Source organism: Patella vulgata, chromosome 6, assembly GCF_932274485.2.
Source record: "Patella vulgata chromosome 6, xgPatVulg1.2, whole genome shotgun sequence".
In the NCBI taxonomy this organism is placed as follows: Eukaryota; Metazoa; Mollusca; class Gastropoda; family Patellidae; genus Patella; species Patella vulgata.
This window is the reverse complement of record NC_065884.2, coordinates 54,273,417-54,290,974: the sequence shown is the minus strand read 5'-3', so window position 1 is coordinate 54,290,974 and position 17,558 is coordinate 54,273,417. Positions and strand designations below refer to the sequence as shown.

At 34.3% G+C, this 17,558-nt stretch overlaps 1 protein-coding gene and 1 long non-coding RNA gene across 6 annotated transcripts in view; one reads left to right on the top strand and one right to left on the bottom strand.

Annotated features, from left to right (window-relative positions):
* The window catches only part of LOC126823486 (uncharacterized), a 54,568-nt gene extending 53,923 nt beyond the window's left edge, over positions 1 to 645 (bottom strand). The window contains exon 1 of the long non-coding RNA XR_007681179.2: positions 567 to 645. This is a non-coding gene — a long non-coding RNA (uncharacterized LOC126823486). The remainder of the gene's footprint in view (positions 1 to 566) is intronic.
* The window catches only part of LOC126823485 (collagen alpha-1(XII) chain), a 43,465-nt gene extending 26,452 nt beyond the window's left edge, over positions 1 to 17,013 (top strand). For 2 of the 5 annotated variants that reach the window (XM_050552355.2, XM_050552356.2), the window contains 9 exons: positions 1,552 to 1,647; positions 3,107 to 5,512; positions 5,687 to 5,743; positions 6,662 to 6,721; positions 10,406 to 10,679; positions 12,246 to 12,541; positions 12,738 to 12,770; positions 13,567 to 14,127; positions 14,404 to 17,013. In XM_050552355.2, coding sequence (XP_050408312.1) covers positions 1,552 to 1,647; positions 3,107 to 5,512; positions 5,687 to 5,743; positions 6,662 to 6,721; positions 10,406 to 10,679; positions 12,246 to 12,541; positions 12,738 to 12,770; positions 13,567 to 14,127; positions 14,404 to 14,411 — 3,791 coding nt within the window. In that variant the 3' untranslated portion in view covers positions 14,412 to 17,013. The remainder of the gene's footprint in view (positions 1 to 1,551; positions 1,648 to 3,106; positions 5,513 to 5,686; positions 5,744 to 6,661; positions 6,722 to 10,405; positions 10,680 to 12,245; positions 12,542 to 12,737; positions 12,771 to 13,566; positions 14,128 to 14,403) is intronic. The other 3 variants (XM_050552357.2, XM_050552358.2, XM_050552359.2) reach the window with 3 other exon arrangements.
* Positions 17,014 to 17,558: the final 545 nt, after the last annotated feature.

Genomic DNA, 17,558 nt, shown 5'->3' with positions numbered 1-17,558 from the left:
AAGACGGCTGTACAGTGTACATAACTATTTTAGATTCATTTATCAAGAGCAGGCATTTATCGTCTAATCATTGCTGATTTGAGACACACTCAGTCTGAGTATTCACGTATCTCAAATGCACAAAATATGTAAAGACTCTTGTTATTGCGTAATTAGGAACATTCGGGTAGATAAAAAAAAATCTTCATGAATAATGATATCTTGTATGACGACGTAGTAGAATTATTATTATATTTATTAAAGATGTTGGTGTGTAATCAATCAAAACTATTAACCAAATACTACCACATAATGTTGGTTGATTGTGTACTACTGACATAAGTTAAGTCGTTGGTATTGAAAATAATCCCCTTTCACTTTCTTGAAGAAGCAGTTCATGGCAATAAGGGATAAGTTTGAAATTTAACCATTAAGGAAAATGTCACGGATTGTCTTATTTCTGCTGCCCCTTTCCAGCCTATGAAAAAAGAGACATAAACCGATCGAATGGGCTACATCAGAATGAGACAACTAGAGCATATGGAAAAAGAGATAAATCTAGTTAATTGTGATTAAGCTTTACTCACGATAACCTGGAATATGCAATGGCGTGTACACAAGTTAAAAGCCACTCTTGAATAAAACGCATTCGGTGCTAAAATTAATATACACTGTGTTATCTATTATGCAGATGAACAGATAAGCAACTTTGATTAGTCATTCTCATCTACATAGGTTGAATAACCGACATATGTTGGCATTAAGTAACTACATAAATCACACTAATTGCTCTAATATCGTCATTTTTTCTGCTCCTAAATGCATTTGCATACCGAAAATCTGCAGAATCTATTTAGACATTAATTTATAACATCGCCTACGTTTGTTAATACATTTTTAAAAACATTTGAGCCAACGCCTAAAGAAAACGTATAGAAGTAGCCGCTTGCTTCTGAATTCCTTGATTTTGACCAGCAATCAAACATTCCCTGCTTTAAGGCAGACGACCTTACTTCTAGGATGTTTGCGGTTTATAATTTCTTTTTCAAATTCAAATTACGCCCAGTGTGCAGCATTTAAAAGCTAAATGCAAGTTTTCAAAAAATCAAAGTATGGCAACACGCTCCACTAGTAAGCTTTCACATCGCTCAGTTAACATAATAGTTTCTAAACTGAATAACCTACACGAAATTGCATAATTATACGCATATTTGTTGCTGTACAATAATAGCCTTTGTAAAAATGAAATGTCACAATGATAGGCGAATGGGCATTATGTTAGATAAGAGTGCAGGTAACAATTTATTCCTTTATATAGGAGATATTTCTTCCATTTATGAACTATCTTTTCGAACTGCATTGTGAACTTGTCCCAACTATGTTTTTAAACTCAACTATTAATATCTGCATTCAAACACAGCTATAAAATGTGGACTACATCAACTCAAGAGCCCAAATCGACATTTTTGTCTGGAGTCTTGTGATAAGGCTAAAGTTAAGCATCAAGTTTTTCTGAAAAACTCCCAACTTATTCTTACTAAACAAATGTTTTAAATGAAGCAATGTTTATAGATTCATCATCCACCAATAAACAAAATGGCGGACTGGTGCATGAAAACAAAACTAGAACCACGACGCCATCTTTTGAGCAGACTTCGGGTTTTGTTGGTAAAGTTCGATCGTAGTTGTAGATTTTGTGTTTCATGATAAGAAAATATATGTTCCATAATGCAATGTTGCTTTGATAGTACAGAACTCCAAAAAAGAGTTTTGTCGTTGTTTTTAATGTGTACAATAATTTTATTTTTGATTTGTTGGAGGTTCAATTTGCTGTCATGGAAATATTATGTGTGCATATTAATTGTTAATTTGTGCTGTTATCATACTGTACTAGTTCGTAGAGCTCTGCTACAGTACCATGTTGTTGTCGATTGTCCAGTGTGGAAATACCGGATGTAATACTTTTCGTTTTGTGCTCCATATACATGCTTGTTAATATTGTTATTGCCGGTTCCAACAGTGTTTCTACATTGCCATTTTTATGTTATTGAATGTCAACAGTTTTTGTTGTTCATTGTCTTTGTTCGGAGTAGTCGACTTCATAATATTTTGTTTTTCTGGCTTTGTATTTGTATTCATATTCTGTGCCACCGATTCAATTATTGCCATTCGTTGTGCAAGCGACTATGTCACATATGTTTCAGTTTGCTTTTATACACAGTAATTGCTTCCTGATAATCCTTTTAGTACAATCAACCAGAAAACATATTAGATTATTTTGTTATTGTAAATATTTTGTCAGTGGTAAACATCGCACCAGGACATGTCATTTTTGTCCTGGTGATAATATTTCTTGACCCTGACTTGGTAATACTTTCATAAATTTTAATGATTCGAGAAGTGGTCAAACAACATTTTGTCGTCATGCAGTTCGCATTAAGAGATATATCTTTGGGCTAATTGCCCAAAATAAAATGTTGATTACATTTGGGTATCTATTAAAGATTTCAACTAATATCATATTAGGATTATTAATTGTATGGCCAGCTTCTAAAAGACCATAAGATATGGATTGAAATTCCTCATTTTCTTGAATCTTTAAGATCTTAAAGGACACTGAGCATATAAATCCATACCCTGGATATCGATTTCCAATGAGCTTTAAGATCTTTTTGACACTGTCTACACAACATTTCTGAAATGCCTCTACAACAGTATCTACGCCTGGCTTTCAAACACATCTCTATATTCTGTACATGTATGTCCTTATGTTTGGGTGACAAATATGTGTTTCTGCGTTATTATGCTTTATCATGATTGATCGGCCCATCTGTTTTAATCCATCATCTTAAGAAAAACTGGTGTGTTTACAAGAAATATACAAATCTCTACCTGTAATTATTGCTTTTTCTGTTAACCAAATTGTTAACTTGTAGATCGTTCATCAAATTTAACAGACCTGACTGTATTAGTATGATTATCATATATTTTACAGACGAACATTTTGTTTTCCTTAAAGTCTATCATGATATTGATGTAATATTTCACCACATTCATCCCAAGTATTTCACAAATTCTTAAGCTTTAAAGATGATGGATTTTCTTTTAAAACATTTTCATCTTCTAGAGAAACGTCGAAAAGATCATAAACCTCCCACCTCTACCAAAAATGAAACAGCTGCATCGTCGAAGAGAGGGCACCCTATTCCTACATCTGATATCATTATATCGAAAACTACCAAAACCGGTAATATCCCCATTTCCACGACAATACCAATCCTTTCAACTAGGACATCTATTGAGCAAAGTTCAAGCGATATAAGTAACTTATTTGGAAGAATTGGTCCACCAAAATTCCCTCCATTTCACAATCCTAATTCTAAGTTAGAAGCCGAAGATTTCATAACAGGTCATTCGGAAAACACTTCTCCTTCTGGCTGGCTGCCTCTTGACCCATTTGACGAAAAACCGTCAACTGTCTCTCCTAATTCGGAAGATGCGCGAAATGCAGATAGGTTTTCGGTTACTGACACCCAACACACACCGAAGGACCAGAAGGAAGACACTTATTCGGGTGACGTAAATGCCGATAATTCACAAAACAACAACCATGACACGTTTACTGGTACCAATAATCCAAACAACAACAACGAGCTTACAAATCTCGACAACAATAATAACAAGTTTAGAGCTATTTCAAATTACAAAAACAGTTTAACAGGTGTCGATAACCCAAATAACAAAACTAATCAACCCAATATGAATAATAGAGGCGTCAATCATCACAACAACAGTAACAAAAGGTTAACGGATGATGCCAATACGTACAATAATAAAAGGTTTACGGATGCAGATAATCCGTACGACAATAACAACAGATTAACAGATGCCGATAATCCTTACGACAATAACAAGTTTACAGATGTCGAGCATCTAAGCAACAATAACAAGTTTGCAGATGTCAATAATCCAATCAACCATAATAAGTTTACAAATAGCGAGAATCCAAACAACAAAAAAAGGTCCAGAGACGTCGATAATCCAAACAAACAAAACCGGAATACAGATGCCGAAAATCCAAACAACAAGAACAGGTTTACAGATGCCGAAACTCCAAACAACAATAACATGTTTACAGATGGCGATAACGCAAACAGCGATTACAGGTTTACGGAGGACGACAATCTAAACAAGAACCCCAACAACATATTTAGAGGTGTCGATAATCCAAACAATCGTTTTACGAATGTCAATAATCCAAATAACAACAATAGCAGGTTTACGGATACCGATACTCCATACAAACAAAACCGGTTTACAGATGCTGAAAATCCAAACAGCAATAACAAGTTTACAGAAACCGATAATCTTCACAATAATCGAAATAAAGGTTTTGATAATCCAAACAACGGGTTTAGGGAGACCGATAATTCAAACAACAACAATCCTTTTACGAATGCCGATAATTCAAATAATAACAATAACCGGTTTACAGATGCTGACAATCCAAACAAACAAACACGGATTACAGATGCTGGAAATCGAAACAACAATAACACGTTTACAGGTACCTATTATCCAAACAACAATAACAAGTATACAAATGCCGACAATGACAGGTATACAGATGAAGATAATCTAAACAATAATCAAAATAAAGAACTTAGGGGTGTCGATAATCCATACAACAGGTTTAGAAAAACCGATGATCCAGACAACAACAACAACCGGTTTACAGATGCCGATAATCTAAACAACAACCCAAATACAAGATTTCGTACCATCGATAATCCAAGCAACAACAACCGCTTTACGGATGCCGATAATCCAAACAATAACAATAACCGGTTTACTAATGCCGACAATCCAAACTTCAACGACCGTTTTACAGATGCTGCAAACAAGTTTACAGGTGCATATAATCCAAGCAATCTCCCGAATAATAGATTTCCAGCCATCGATAATCCAAGCAACAACAACCGCTTTACGGATGCCGATAATCCAAACTATAAAAATAACCGGTTTACTGATGCCGATAATCCAAACTTCAATAACAACCGGTTTACAAATGTCGATAATCAGAACAACAATCCAAACAACAGATTTCGTAGCGTTTCAAGCAACAACAATCGTTTTACGGATGCAGATAATCCAAACAACAAACCGAACAACCGATTTCGAGGTGCAGATAAGGCAGGCCACAAAAATCGTTTTACGGATACCGATAATCCAAACAATAACAATCATTTGAATAGAGATGAATTTACCGACAATTCTAATTACCGCAAAGGATTTTCAAATTCATATAATTCCAATAACAATAATAAATTCCCTGGTTCGACCATTCCAATCGACGAACATAAATCCCCTTTTTCTGGATTTCAAAACAAAAGGAATGGATTTTCAGACAGCGATAATTCCAACAAAGAACTTCCAAGATGCAGGAATGTATCGCCGTCCTCTTCTGGTGACATTGTTACTACAGAAGAGCCAAAGAGTAAAGGAAACGACAACCCCACTGCTCTACCTCATGGTGAGTACTGAAGTATGCTCAAACCAGTTGTTAACACATTTAAAACAGAACTTTTAAAAATCATTACAGATTAAATAAGGAATATGCATTAGCATACGTACTAGTAAATCAGTATTCAAATCTTTACTGTGTATACTTATTTTGTGTCATCAGCTATTTGGGTGTATTTTTTAGAAGGAAAAGAGAAGATTAACACAACAGATGAATCATATTCTGGAGATGAAGACAAAGGTTCATTCATGTAACTTCGTACTGAATAAAACTAAACTGCATCGCTTAAGTGAGCAATGTTAAAACAGCTTCTGAATGGGTAGCCTGTGTAATAATAGGTCTGCTTATGCCTGAAATTGGAATTCTGTTAAGGTTTTCGATACCGGAAAATCTTGGTATTAGCATTTCAAAGTTTAATGTTACATTCAGTGGGTGTTTGAGAATTTTATCCGGCCTTTTAACATTGAACATTAATACTGTTATTTAATCAGCTTTTCATTGTTGTTATTTGCAGTTTATTGTTGTTATTGGCAATTGATTTATGTCATTAGTGATAGAATTTATGGATATTTTTGACAGAAGTGGTTACTTTATAGAAGCTATTGTTGATAGTGGTTCCATTTTGGGCTTAGAAAACAGCTTTTATTGTTGTGATTACAGTTTGTTCTCTACTTGGCTTGGTGTATATTGTATTGCTCTGTTGTTTAGTGGACATTATGTTTATGTATACTGTATAACATATTAAACAAAATATTATTTTCTCTACTTGTTTTGGAACATAGATTGAACATGTTCTTTCTATCTTAGAAACTCGATAAACAAGAAAATTCAGCATTTTGTAATTAAACTATGAATATATTATCATTAAAAATATATAAGTATATAAGCATATTACATACTTACCACTTGATATATTATGCATAATGCTATTCGATCCAAATAACGGGTATATGGCTTTTGGTACCTGAAAATGGATTATCTTCAGAACATTTAAAAATTTGATATAAATCCATACGCTTTGCCATTTAGTGTGGTCAAATATATACATGTAGTTATGAACTTTAAATTATATGTTAAATTATGTTTATCTTAGCACGTACCCGATTTAAATTTTATTTTAAATTTTGAATATAATATGGATATATTTCTTTCTTTCAGCAACTACAACAACAACTCCCCCACCTCCAAAACCCACCGAAAGAACCATGCTTGAACCAGGTAACGGAAATAATGCTAGAAATAAGCGATACAAGACTGTTTTTTGTTTATATTGGTCGAGTTTAATGAACCATTGTTATAGTCTCTTTGCTTTATACAGAAGTAGCACCTGTGGGGCAAACAAATGTTGCCTAGTCGTTCGGATGGGACCACGTAAAAAAAACATGGATAATTTGAATTAAGTGAAGGGTGGAATGAAACACATAGATCACCGCATGTTAGTCTTTATTTCTGTCCATGCTTAATAGAAGAGAGTTGTCTAACTCGTGCACTGTATATCATGCTAAAAGCGTGTTATTTATGGATTCATGGATTCGTTCCCAGGGCAACTATTGAAATGCAAATAGCAGATGTAATCCTTCAGTGACCCATTTACGTTGAATGGGGTTGAACCCCATATCCTATGGAAGCCTATAACTACCATTCCTAATTTCTACCTTTCGCCTCTTCAGAACACGAAAGTCGAAAAGTCGAAAAGTAGAAGTTACGACAAATTGTGAGGCGACAAGACGGTATACAAGCCAAAATCAACTCGAAAATAGGAAATTAAGAAATAACACATCGCGATAATAGCGCTCCCCGTTTTTTCTTAATTTCTACTTTTCGACTTGCATTTTGGCTTGTATACCGTCTTGTCGACTTTCGACTTAGTCATATTTTTGTATTTATTGATGTCAGTAAGAAGGCGCCATCACGCTATACAAGCCAAAATGAAACTCGAAAAGTAGAAATTAGGAAATTAACATACTGCGCTATTAGCGACCTATGGTCTGTCGTACTGTCGACTTTTCGACTTTTCTACTTTTCGCCTAGGAAGTTGTTGTAGTCTCTGCCTTCCAGGTCACATTTGAATACGCGCAATTCCCGTTAACAAAAATGTCTGTGTGATAGAGTCTAGTATTATGCAAATTAAAATTCTAAACCAGTCTTTACAATGTAATCAGTGTTGGCGATGGGAAATTAAATTATACAGTCGTCAGTATTATTATAAAACTTACAATCTAAGCTTGATCGAGATATTAATAAAATAATCGGCATCATTACTAGACTCTATCACACAGACATTTTTGTTAACGGGAATTGCGCGTATTCAAATATGACCTGGAAGGCAGAGACTACAACAACTTCCTAGGCGAAAAGTAGAAAAGTCGAAAAGTCGACAGTACGACAGATCATAGGTCGCTAATAGCGCAGTGTGTTAATTTCCTAATTTCTACTTTTCGAGTTGCATTTTGGCTTGTATAGCGTGTTGGCGCCTTCTTACTGACATCAATAAATACAAAAATATGACTAAGTCGAAAGTCGACAAGACGGTATACAAGCCAAAATGCAAGTCGAAAAGTAGAAATTAAGAAAAAACGGGGGGCGCTATTATCGCGGTGTGTTATTTCTTAATTTCCTATTTTCGAGTTGATTTTGGCTTGTATACCGTCTTGTCGCCTCACATTTTGTCGTAACTTCTACTTTTCGACTTTTCGACTTTCGTGTTCTCAAGAGGCGAAAAGTAGAAATTATGAATGGTAGTAGGCTTCCATAATATCCCCTTTTCACTTTAATCCTCGAATTGAAATACGACAAAGAATTGAAGAAGCTGTAAAGGCAGTGTTATTCTATCGCTCATGACATTGGTAATCATAGGTGATTTACAAACACCCCCTCTATCGAGCCCTGTCTGTCTCCCAAACTATAGTCTCTTGCACCATATCTCTTAGCGGTGGGTGAATGATATTGTTGCAAACCTACATGACCCAATTGTACTCTGTTAACCAAAGCATCAATGTATTTTTTTTTAAAAGTTATCCAGGCATATCATAAAGGTTTTTCTTTAATAGTTTAAAATGGTGGTAGTTATTCGGTAACGGAACGCCCATTACATTAAATGAAGCGTATAACTTGTATAGGTCAGTGATTTATTGTAAAGGTTGCAGCACCCTCTTATTTAAACAGTCGGTATTAAAATGATTGAACTACTTTGATCTGGGTCAAAAATAAAATAGTCGATTTCATTTGATTTCATTTGACTTGTTTTTCGATGGTGTTGAACGATCGTGACGCCAAACTAAAACCAATGTTTGTAAACAAAGCTATTTCCTCTGAATCTTTCGACACAAAAGCATATGTATAAAGAGGGCGTGTCAACTTTAATAGAACTAACGCGTCATGTTAATCTAATACAACACCTCATACCGATCTAAATCAAAGAGTTTGAGCTCTTTTAAGTTTTCTGGCACAATTATTAGATGACTATCAACTCATGCGTTTGAATATAATAATAGAAATAGAACTATATGAAATCAAGCTCATATGAAACGTCTCTCCGGAAATTATTCTATAATTGAGATGCATGAAAAAAAATCATTTTGTAGTATATCTTTGATCTGTGAAAACCAATTTTCTGTGGATTAATACGATTTTGCCTTAGGTTCACTTACACTATGTATTAAGCTTTGAAGAAAAATCATCATTAGATGTTATTTGATCCAACCATAAAGATATCATTTATCATGATGGGTAATTTAAATTGAAAGATTACTTTCTATGAAAATCTCTATATACGTGCGCTATAATAATAGACGCTATATGTCGATATAAGAAGTAATATGTGCGTGTGATCCATTGTCAAGCAATTTTGACAGACTGTGGCGAGGAAACAATGTCACAGCATCCTACCCACTTTATCATATGAAATTAGTGGCTCTAAATTTCGAATCGTTGTACAATAAAACATGCGCTTTATTACAGTCATTTGATCATGATGGATTCAAATATGTGAGGGAGAATATTATAATATGTTAAAACGTAATGGAAATTAAAGTTGAAGGGGATTACGACATGACATCTACCTGGGACGATTTATTACACCTTTTATGAAATGTTTGTTGTTGTTTTCATACATGAGTGCGTCTGACTAGGTTGTGGAACGTTAAGTTTAAATTGTTTTATGTCGACCTTGGTGATTCGAAGTTTGTCTATTCTCCACTTTCCTTATAAGACATACATACAACGTTGCTTGGATATTTAACTGCCACTACTCGCTTTAAAATGTTATTATTGTACAACAAAGGCCGTAAAATTAGATTTGTAATAGGTAAGACATACGAGAGGGTGTCTGTTTTACAATATTTATGTGGTATGTATATGGTGATGATATATAGTTAACGATGCGAAATAAGACCCAATTATACTGTCTTACAAATTTTATTGTGTTCTTTATCGTTTAAATCATACCAGATAGCGTCACAATGAGTGGGGAATCCCAGTCCCGAACTTAATATTGCCAAGCTCATTGGCTGGTCATTAAATTTTCTCCGATTTGGTAAAACCAAACAAAACAAAGAATGCTTCAACTCGATCTCCCTCCACACCGACCATACGAATAACGTGGTTAATTTTAAGCCTTTCAGCAATAGTTTCATGGAATTCTAAAGCAGGGTAATGAATAAAGATTTAAGCATTATACAGTAAATAGGCTGCAAACATTTTTTTTAGCAAACCAACCATGGAATTATTCAGGAATCGTTTGTTTGATTTAAGATTCCAAACATGCTCACAAACTAATTTGCGAGATGGAATATTTTGTTTCACAAGAAATAAATACAATATTGAGGGACAAATGTCTTCATGATGTTTTGGATTAATGATGTTTTCCCGATTTTCATTAACTTTGTTTATTTATATCTTCAGCATGTAGAAACAAGAAAGCTGACATCGTCTTCGCCATTGATTCCTCTAACGGCATCAACCGTAACGATTACTGGCAGCAGATTCGCTTTGTACGTGAAGTAGCCAGACGTATGGATATCGGCGAGAACAAGACCAGGGTTGGCCTTATTGTATATACTGACCAGGTCTTGCGCCAGTTTGACCTCTCAGACCATACCAACATGAAACCCTTATTAGAGGCGATTATCAGTTCCAGACGAAGTGCTGGTGGTACTAGGATTGACAATGCCGTCAGGTACGTTTTACTAAAATACCTAACTACTTACTTATCGTTAGATCTGGGTTAACGGTCTACTTTGATTTCAAAGACCTGTTCTCGTCTACCAGCTTTGATGAAACCAGTTTTACGTCACACCACGTCAAAATGTATTAATATGATAGCCAGTATAACCATATGCTAAAGTGTTCTCCCCACAGGAGCAATCATTTATCATGTGTGCCCTCTGTGCTATATGTCAAAATTAGATTACTTTTGACGTTTTATGTTCGTATCTACATGTATGTTGGACAACATTTTGTCCAATCTAAAACACTGACCGATACTTATAATGTCATTTACAACAAGTGGTTAAATCTGTATCATGGTGTTTCGGTTCATTCCCACCCAGCTCAAAACTTAAATAATCATGTTAGCGTGACTAAGGTATAATTGGAATTTCTAAAGAAGGATTAGCTGTAGTCTGTTTCACATTGGGCACTGTTTATTTCATTAGGTTAAACCTAATAGTAAAACAAAATCACTTGATAATGTTTTATTCAACATTTATTATAGTAAAACATGTTTATTTTAACACTTTTAATGTAAATGGAAAAACTTAATATAAAAAATAAATAACTAAATAGCACTATGAAATGAGCATCAACATTAAAAATATATATTTACATGAATATATATATTCATATATATATATATATATGAACATTTACATTTGCCATTTTGACATATCAACTGAAGATGTCACTCCCTTAAATATGTTTTAATTGAACCAAATAGATTCATTACTTTGTAAAAAATCACTCATTAAACACAGTTCACATGACACTTATTAAACACAGTTCACATGACACTTATTAAACACAGTTCACATGACACTTATTAAACGGTTAATCCATATCTAATTAGGTGAACACATTTCAGCTACAGACCATAATCCCCCAGCCCTAAACCCTTAATCCTCTTAATCAATATTTTGAGCTGGATGGGAACAACCCGGTGTTTCACACTCTTACAACCTGCTTAGATATTAATTATAGCCGTTTAAACTTTTAAGAACAAGATATGGGACGGTAAATACCTACTTAGATGGAAATCCATGGACAATGGTCGAATATTTTAGCTTAAAAGCATAAAAGAAAGTATATTTCACTGAAAGAATAGATAGTAACGCTTAAAGATTGATTATGTAAAATAAAAAAGGAAAATGAGCAAAGTTATGAATGTTTGAAGTTTTAACATGATAGTCTCGATTGTCAAATAACATTGTTGTGGTAATAAACTAAGTCTCGATTATCAATTTTAACGTTCAATTAATAAATGATGCGGTGGTTCTAATTCACAGCCATCCAATGGTCTATAAAATTGATTATGGGATTTTCATGTGAAAAAATGCCTAATTGATACTTTATATAACATTTGAAGCCAACATGATCTGTAATAGGCATATTTACCTCTTATATAATACAGCTTTAATATTATCCCATATTATTAGTCATATCATATACATATTTGTAATGTATAGAAGATTTGCTTCCTTTGTTTTCTTGTGGGATAATCAAATAGTTATTATTTTGTATCATGCAGATATGTAAGAACAAAAAGTTTCCGGAGAAGTCTCAGTCGACCCGGTGCTGCTCAGGTTGCCGTCTTCATTGCCGGAAGCAAATCTAGAAATATCCATAAAACAAAGAAAGAAGCTGGTGATGCTCGAAGTGCTGGAATGACTCTGTTCAGTATAGGGGTTGGCAAGGGATACAGCAAGGATGAGATGCATGTCATATCCAAGGGTAATAAAGGATGGGGTAGACATGGTTATTTTGTGGATGATTTTGACCAGATAGAAACAATTATTAAAGATTTAACAATTCAAGCCTGTCGAAGTGAGTATTTAAACCTACTTCGTATTTTAATCGTATTAAAACAGCTTAGTACAGTATATCATTGATGTCAAATTTCATTAACATCTTGACGAAATACAAAGATATTCAGATTTTAAAGATAATTCTTTCTACTCATTAGCCATTTTGACTTTGTGGAACGTCTTTTAACCTTTTCTGTTTTCTCTTTCGTTTTCAGCCAAACCAACAGAAACACCTCTTACTAACTTGTGTAAGTAACGATATTTATTTCTATAGTAGTAAATACTAGTAAATATATGATGAACGAATGCACAATGAATAATTAAATGGCATGCAATGACAGCACTCCCTCTATGGATTGGCTTGCCTCTTATGATTTGTTCTGAGAGATGACAGTTTGAGATTTAAGCATCTAGATGAGACATTAGGTCAGGTTAAAGAGCACAGGTGTCTTAAAGATGTAAAACCAAACATTCTGATTTTAATACACCGTGTCGCTTGACATTTTAAATAATGAAATATTTTGTGTGGAGTGGGGAGGCAGTAGGGTGTTACGAAATGAACTGAAATGGTGATGTAAAGTTTTAGTTTTCTGCACCATGAATCGAACTGATGGTGGTGTTTGTTGACTATGTATGCACGAGTAGCACTGCAAAGTATTTAACCGCAATGAATTGAAAAAGAAAATTGCTTTATGTAAAATATTACGAAATGTCACATTTACTCAAAACCTGTGCGTTAATATTTGTGTAAGAACATAAAACAAGTCGAACTAGTTTGTGGATTCACCAAAAGATATTGGTGCAAAATGTAGGTTAGATTATCATTCAATACTGGTTCGGGTGGGCCTACATTATTTGGCCTTCTACATAGTTATATATGAGTGATCTCCCATTTCAACATGACTGTAGTAAAATAACTAATTGACCGATTCACTGTTAGGGACTAACACAAATTTTTATTCGATTGAACGTATAACCATTTGTAATAATGTGTATATTGTCAGGTAAATGGTGTTAATAATTTACCATTTTATGTTGTTTCAGCATGCGGATTCAGGCAACAAGCTGATTTAATGTTTGTTGTGGATAGTGCTAATGCAGGGAGAACAAACACAAAGAAGACACTAGAATTTGTTCGAGATGTCAGTAAATCAGTGGATATCGACCAAGACAATGTCCATGTTGGTCTAATGTCGGCCGGATGTGACGCAGGCGAAGAAGGGTTTTCGCTTGGAGCTCACAGAAATGAACAAGCCATGAAAGACGCCATATCTAGAAATCAAAGGGGAACGGATATAAGCAAGCTACTGAAGGATATGCGTAGGAACTCGTTTTCCTCAAAAGAGGGTGGCAGAAAAGATGCTAAAAAAGTTGCAGTAGTGGTTGTTGATGGGCAGTTGGAACAACCACTGAAAGCTTTAAGAGAAGCCAGGTTTGCTAGAATCCGGGGCGTGGAGGTGTATGTGGTGGCGGTTGGTAATGGTGAAGTTCAGAAAGAGATAGAAATGATGTGTGATGATCCTCTACAGAAGCACTTTTTCCGTGTTGAAAATTATGATCAACTAAAAGGCTTAAAGACGGATCTTGTTGATATGTTTTGCGATGGTAAGTTAAAGAATCATCATTCCAAGCCAGATTCTCAATAATACAAAACCCTATTTTTTGTTAGCTTTGAAAACCTCTCCAAACTGGCATTACATTATAAAGAAAGAACTAGCACACTGTGCATGGGCGGTTCTTATTATAATAGTGTGTGACATTTATTGTTTGCGCGATCTGTTTTGAATGTTAATTTCCTGCTTTCAGGAAGCAATTAGTCAACATTTAAGTTAGTTTCTTTTAGATAAAATTACTTATCATTTCAATATTTTTGTTTTTCAGAATTATAATTCAGACGGCGATTTTGAGATATTCTGTGATAGGGTGAGAATGTATTTGGGGGACCAGGATTCCTTAATGTAATGATAAACCTACACCGGACATAGACCAGGTCAAACCAGTATGAACGGAATGTCCATGCTCCTATTTGATATTATATGTCCCTATTCCGTTCTCCAGTAGCTGACCATTTTGCTCAGTTCTAACCAGGAACATTTTGTGCTCATGATTAGTCTCCAAAGACATATTTATTTACCAAAGACTATGGATACGAAATTGCGGCGGATGTAATGACTATTTGGAAAACTATCGTACAAGTGCTGAGTGGAATTTTATGAGATATTGACTCGCAATTCTTTCATAGCTAGTGGGAAGTACATTGAAACCGGTGTAGGGAAGATTGGGGGTAGGGATGGGCGTGTGTGCAATATCGGTGCTGCTAGAAATGAAATCGCTGTCTCTATGACGTAATTACTAGTTTTACGGTTCATCAACGTAATGTGTCGTGTTTGTGTATTTGTTCTTCAATGAGATTAATTGTTTCTCTTGGCCCAAAGGAATGAATCTCAGGAACATTAGAGTGAATAACAGTGGGCTTAACATATTACACATCAACTTAAAAAGGACAATAAGAGTGATGTTTTCGCCAGTTAAAAGCACTAGGCCAATAAAATAAATAAATACCTGTGTTTACGTTTAAATGCCCCCCCCCCCCAAAAAAAAAATTAAAAAAAATAAGATCGGTCGCTCTGATTTTTTTCGTTGTGTTGTTTGTATTACCTATTTCCTAACGTTTCTGTATTAATTATTGTGAAAGGTTTTTGCAAATAATTCTAATTCCCTGGGAAATCGAGAAAAAAGTTTATGGTAGGCGTTATCGACTCAAAAAATAGGATCGGTGAGGTAACCGTAAACACAGGTATTTTTTATATTGACCTTACATATATATATATAAATTTGTCTGAATGTCTATGTCATATATTTTTGTACATCTAATAGATTAGTTTAATCCATAAAAATAGTGCTATTTACAAATGTATAATAATAATCATAAATTATAAATCTAAAAGACGTGCTCAATGCACATAAATTGTTCTTGGATATATGATCGCTATACTCTGCTATATTTATTACTTGTTATTAAATTGAGATATCTTCAACTTTCTATAGGATTAATGCGGTGAACTTGGGATAAATTAAATAATACGTAACCGATTTTCCTTTGAAGTCGCTGATCAAAATATGAAATATGTATTTTAAAATTCACATTAATCATATTTATGCAATAACTAAAGCTCGGTGATTCGTGTCTACATGAAACTTTTTTAGCTTCTGTCTTACTTGAATTTATATTATAGAGCAATTCTTGCCTTGTTCATATTTCCTAATCCCATGCATTTTTTAAAAATAAAATATAGAACAAATAATATCCCAATAAATAAATATATTATATAATAGTTTGGAAAATATATATTATCTGTTATTGTTATTTTTGTCTTTTCTATTATCCTCCCTTACTTCTTGTATAAAACTAGTGATTTTCTCACTCTTGTTATTACGTTACTTTTTACAAGCATTATTTGTTATTATCCTATCAGTTATCCGTATTATGCATTTTATTATGAACTGTCCATCCATAATATTAGTCATCATTTTGTTGATATTTTCATCAGTAGCCCGAGAGTACATTTCGAAGTTTACATTATGGGTAAAAAAACTTATTGTACGAATAGTTTCCATACCTCCACATTATTTCAAATAAACAATAAAGAGAAAACTAGCTTGCTGATACCCACAAATTAAAAACAGATACTGACAAACCACAACATATTAGAAACCCCCAAATAACAACATGATTGGGTGATAAAATCACATGATTTCAAGTGATTTCCAAATGGCGGCGTACATTCAATTTAACACAGATACCCTACAGCTCCAAATATAGCCCCAAATATAGCTCGTTTACTGTATTTTTGTTATGTGCACGAACCACTCTACCTACGGGTAGTTTGTTATTAAGAAATAGGAGACGTCGACGTTAAAATGAAAGGAATTTTCTATTCAGGGGACAAAGTTTCGATGGGAGTTTCCATTTTGAATGTCACATGATACCTGTGTTCTTTAACATGATTGGTCCAATGTAGTCTCTTAATTCTTTAAATAATGTCTGTTCAGCTAAACAGTTGCTTTCTGTAAACAGGAGTGCGATATTTTTCCCGTTTGTTGTATATTTGACTAAATCAGCGCCCGGATTCACTTCCCAAGTATTTAACAAAACATACGATGAAAATTGTTAGTGGCATAAACTTCCTATTTCAACGATAAGTGTAATCAGATGTTCTAGAACAAGTATTTTCGGGATACATCATGTTTAGAAGATTATCAGAGTATATGTCTATGGTGTAATATATTAATGTAAGTTTCTCCCGAAATTTGTAAAAAGTAAATTTGCCAGTTAATGTATATATAAAATATATTATTATTATTATTATATTATTTTTAATAGATCTGTTGTATGATAATTTATTTGTTAGTTTCGTGTTGATGCGCTAATAGTTTCGTAGTTAACAGAAGTTTCTGTCGCAGTTGGATAATAAAATATTATAAAACCCAGGTCTCGTTCGAATTCTTTCTAAATGAAAAGGGGATTTGATTGCCGAATGGTTAGCACGTGCGCGCTGTATCATAAAGCCTGCCATTGAGTCAACTGGCGTGGTTTCGAATCCCCGGTTGTACGTGACAAGGACTAGGGTCGCCTGTCCAACCTCGTGGGTTTTCTCCGGGTCCTCCGGTTTCCTCCCACTACTAAAGACCCCTTTTATTGAAATAAAATTAAACCATATGTTAGTCTCGAAATGACCTAGTTTGTGTCGAGTGGACGTTAAACCCCATTTCTCTCTCTCTCTCTCTCTCTCTCTCTCTAAAAGAAATGCGTGTCTAGTCTTTCGGATGGTATAAAACAGTTTTCCAGGGTACATGTTTCTGTCTTAGTTAGACAATATAACAGGTCTCGTTCGAATTCTTGTTTAGGGTTGTCGAGCGTGCAAATTGGAATTGCAATTAAAATGATCCATTGAAAAGGAAATTTAAAGAAGTGTCTTCGGGATTCCAGCTGTTAGGGAAAATTCTTCTTCTCGCACACATTACAATATGTTAGT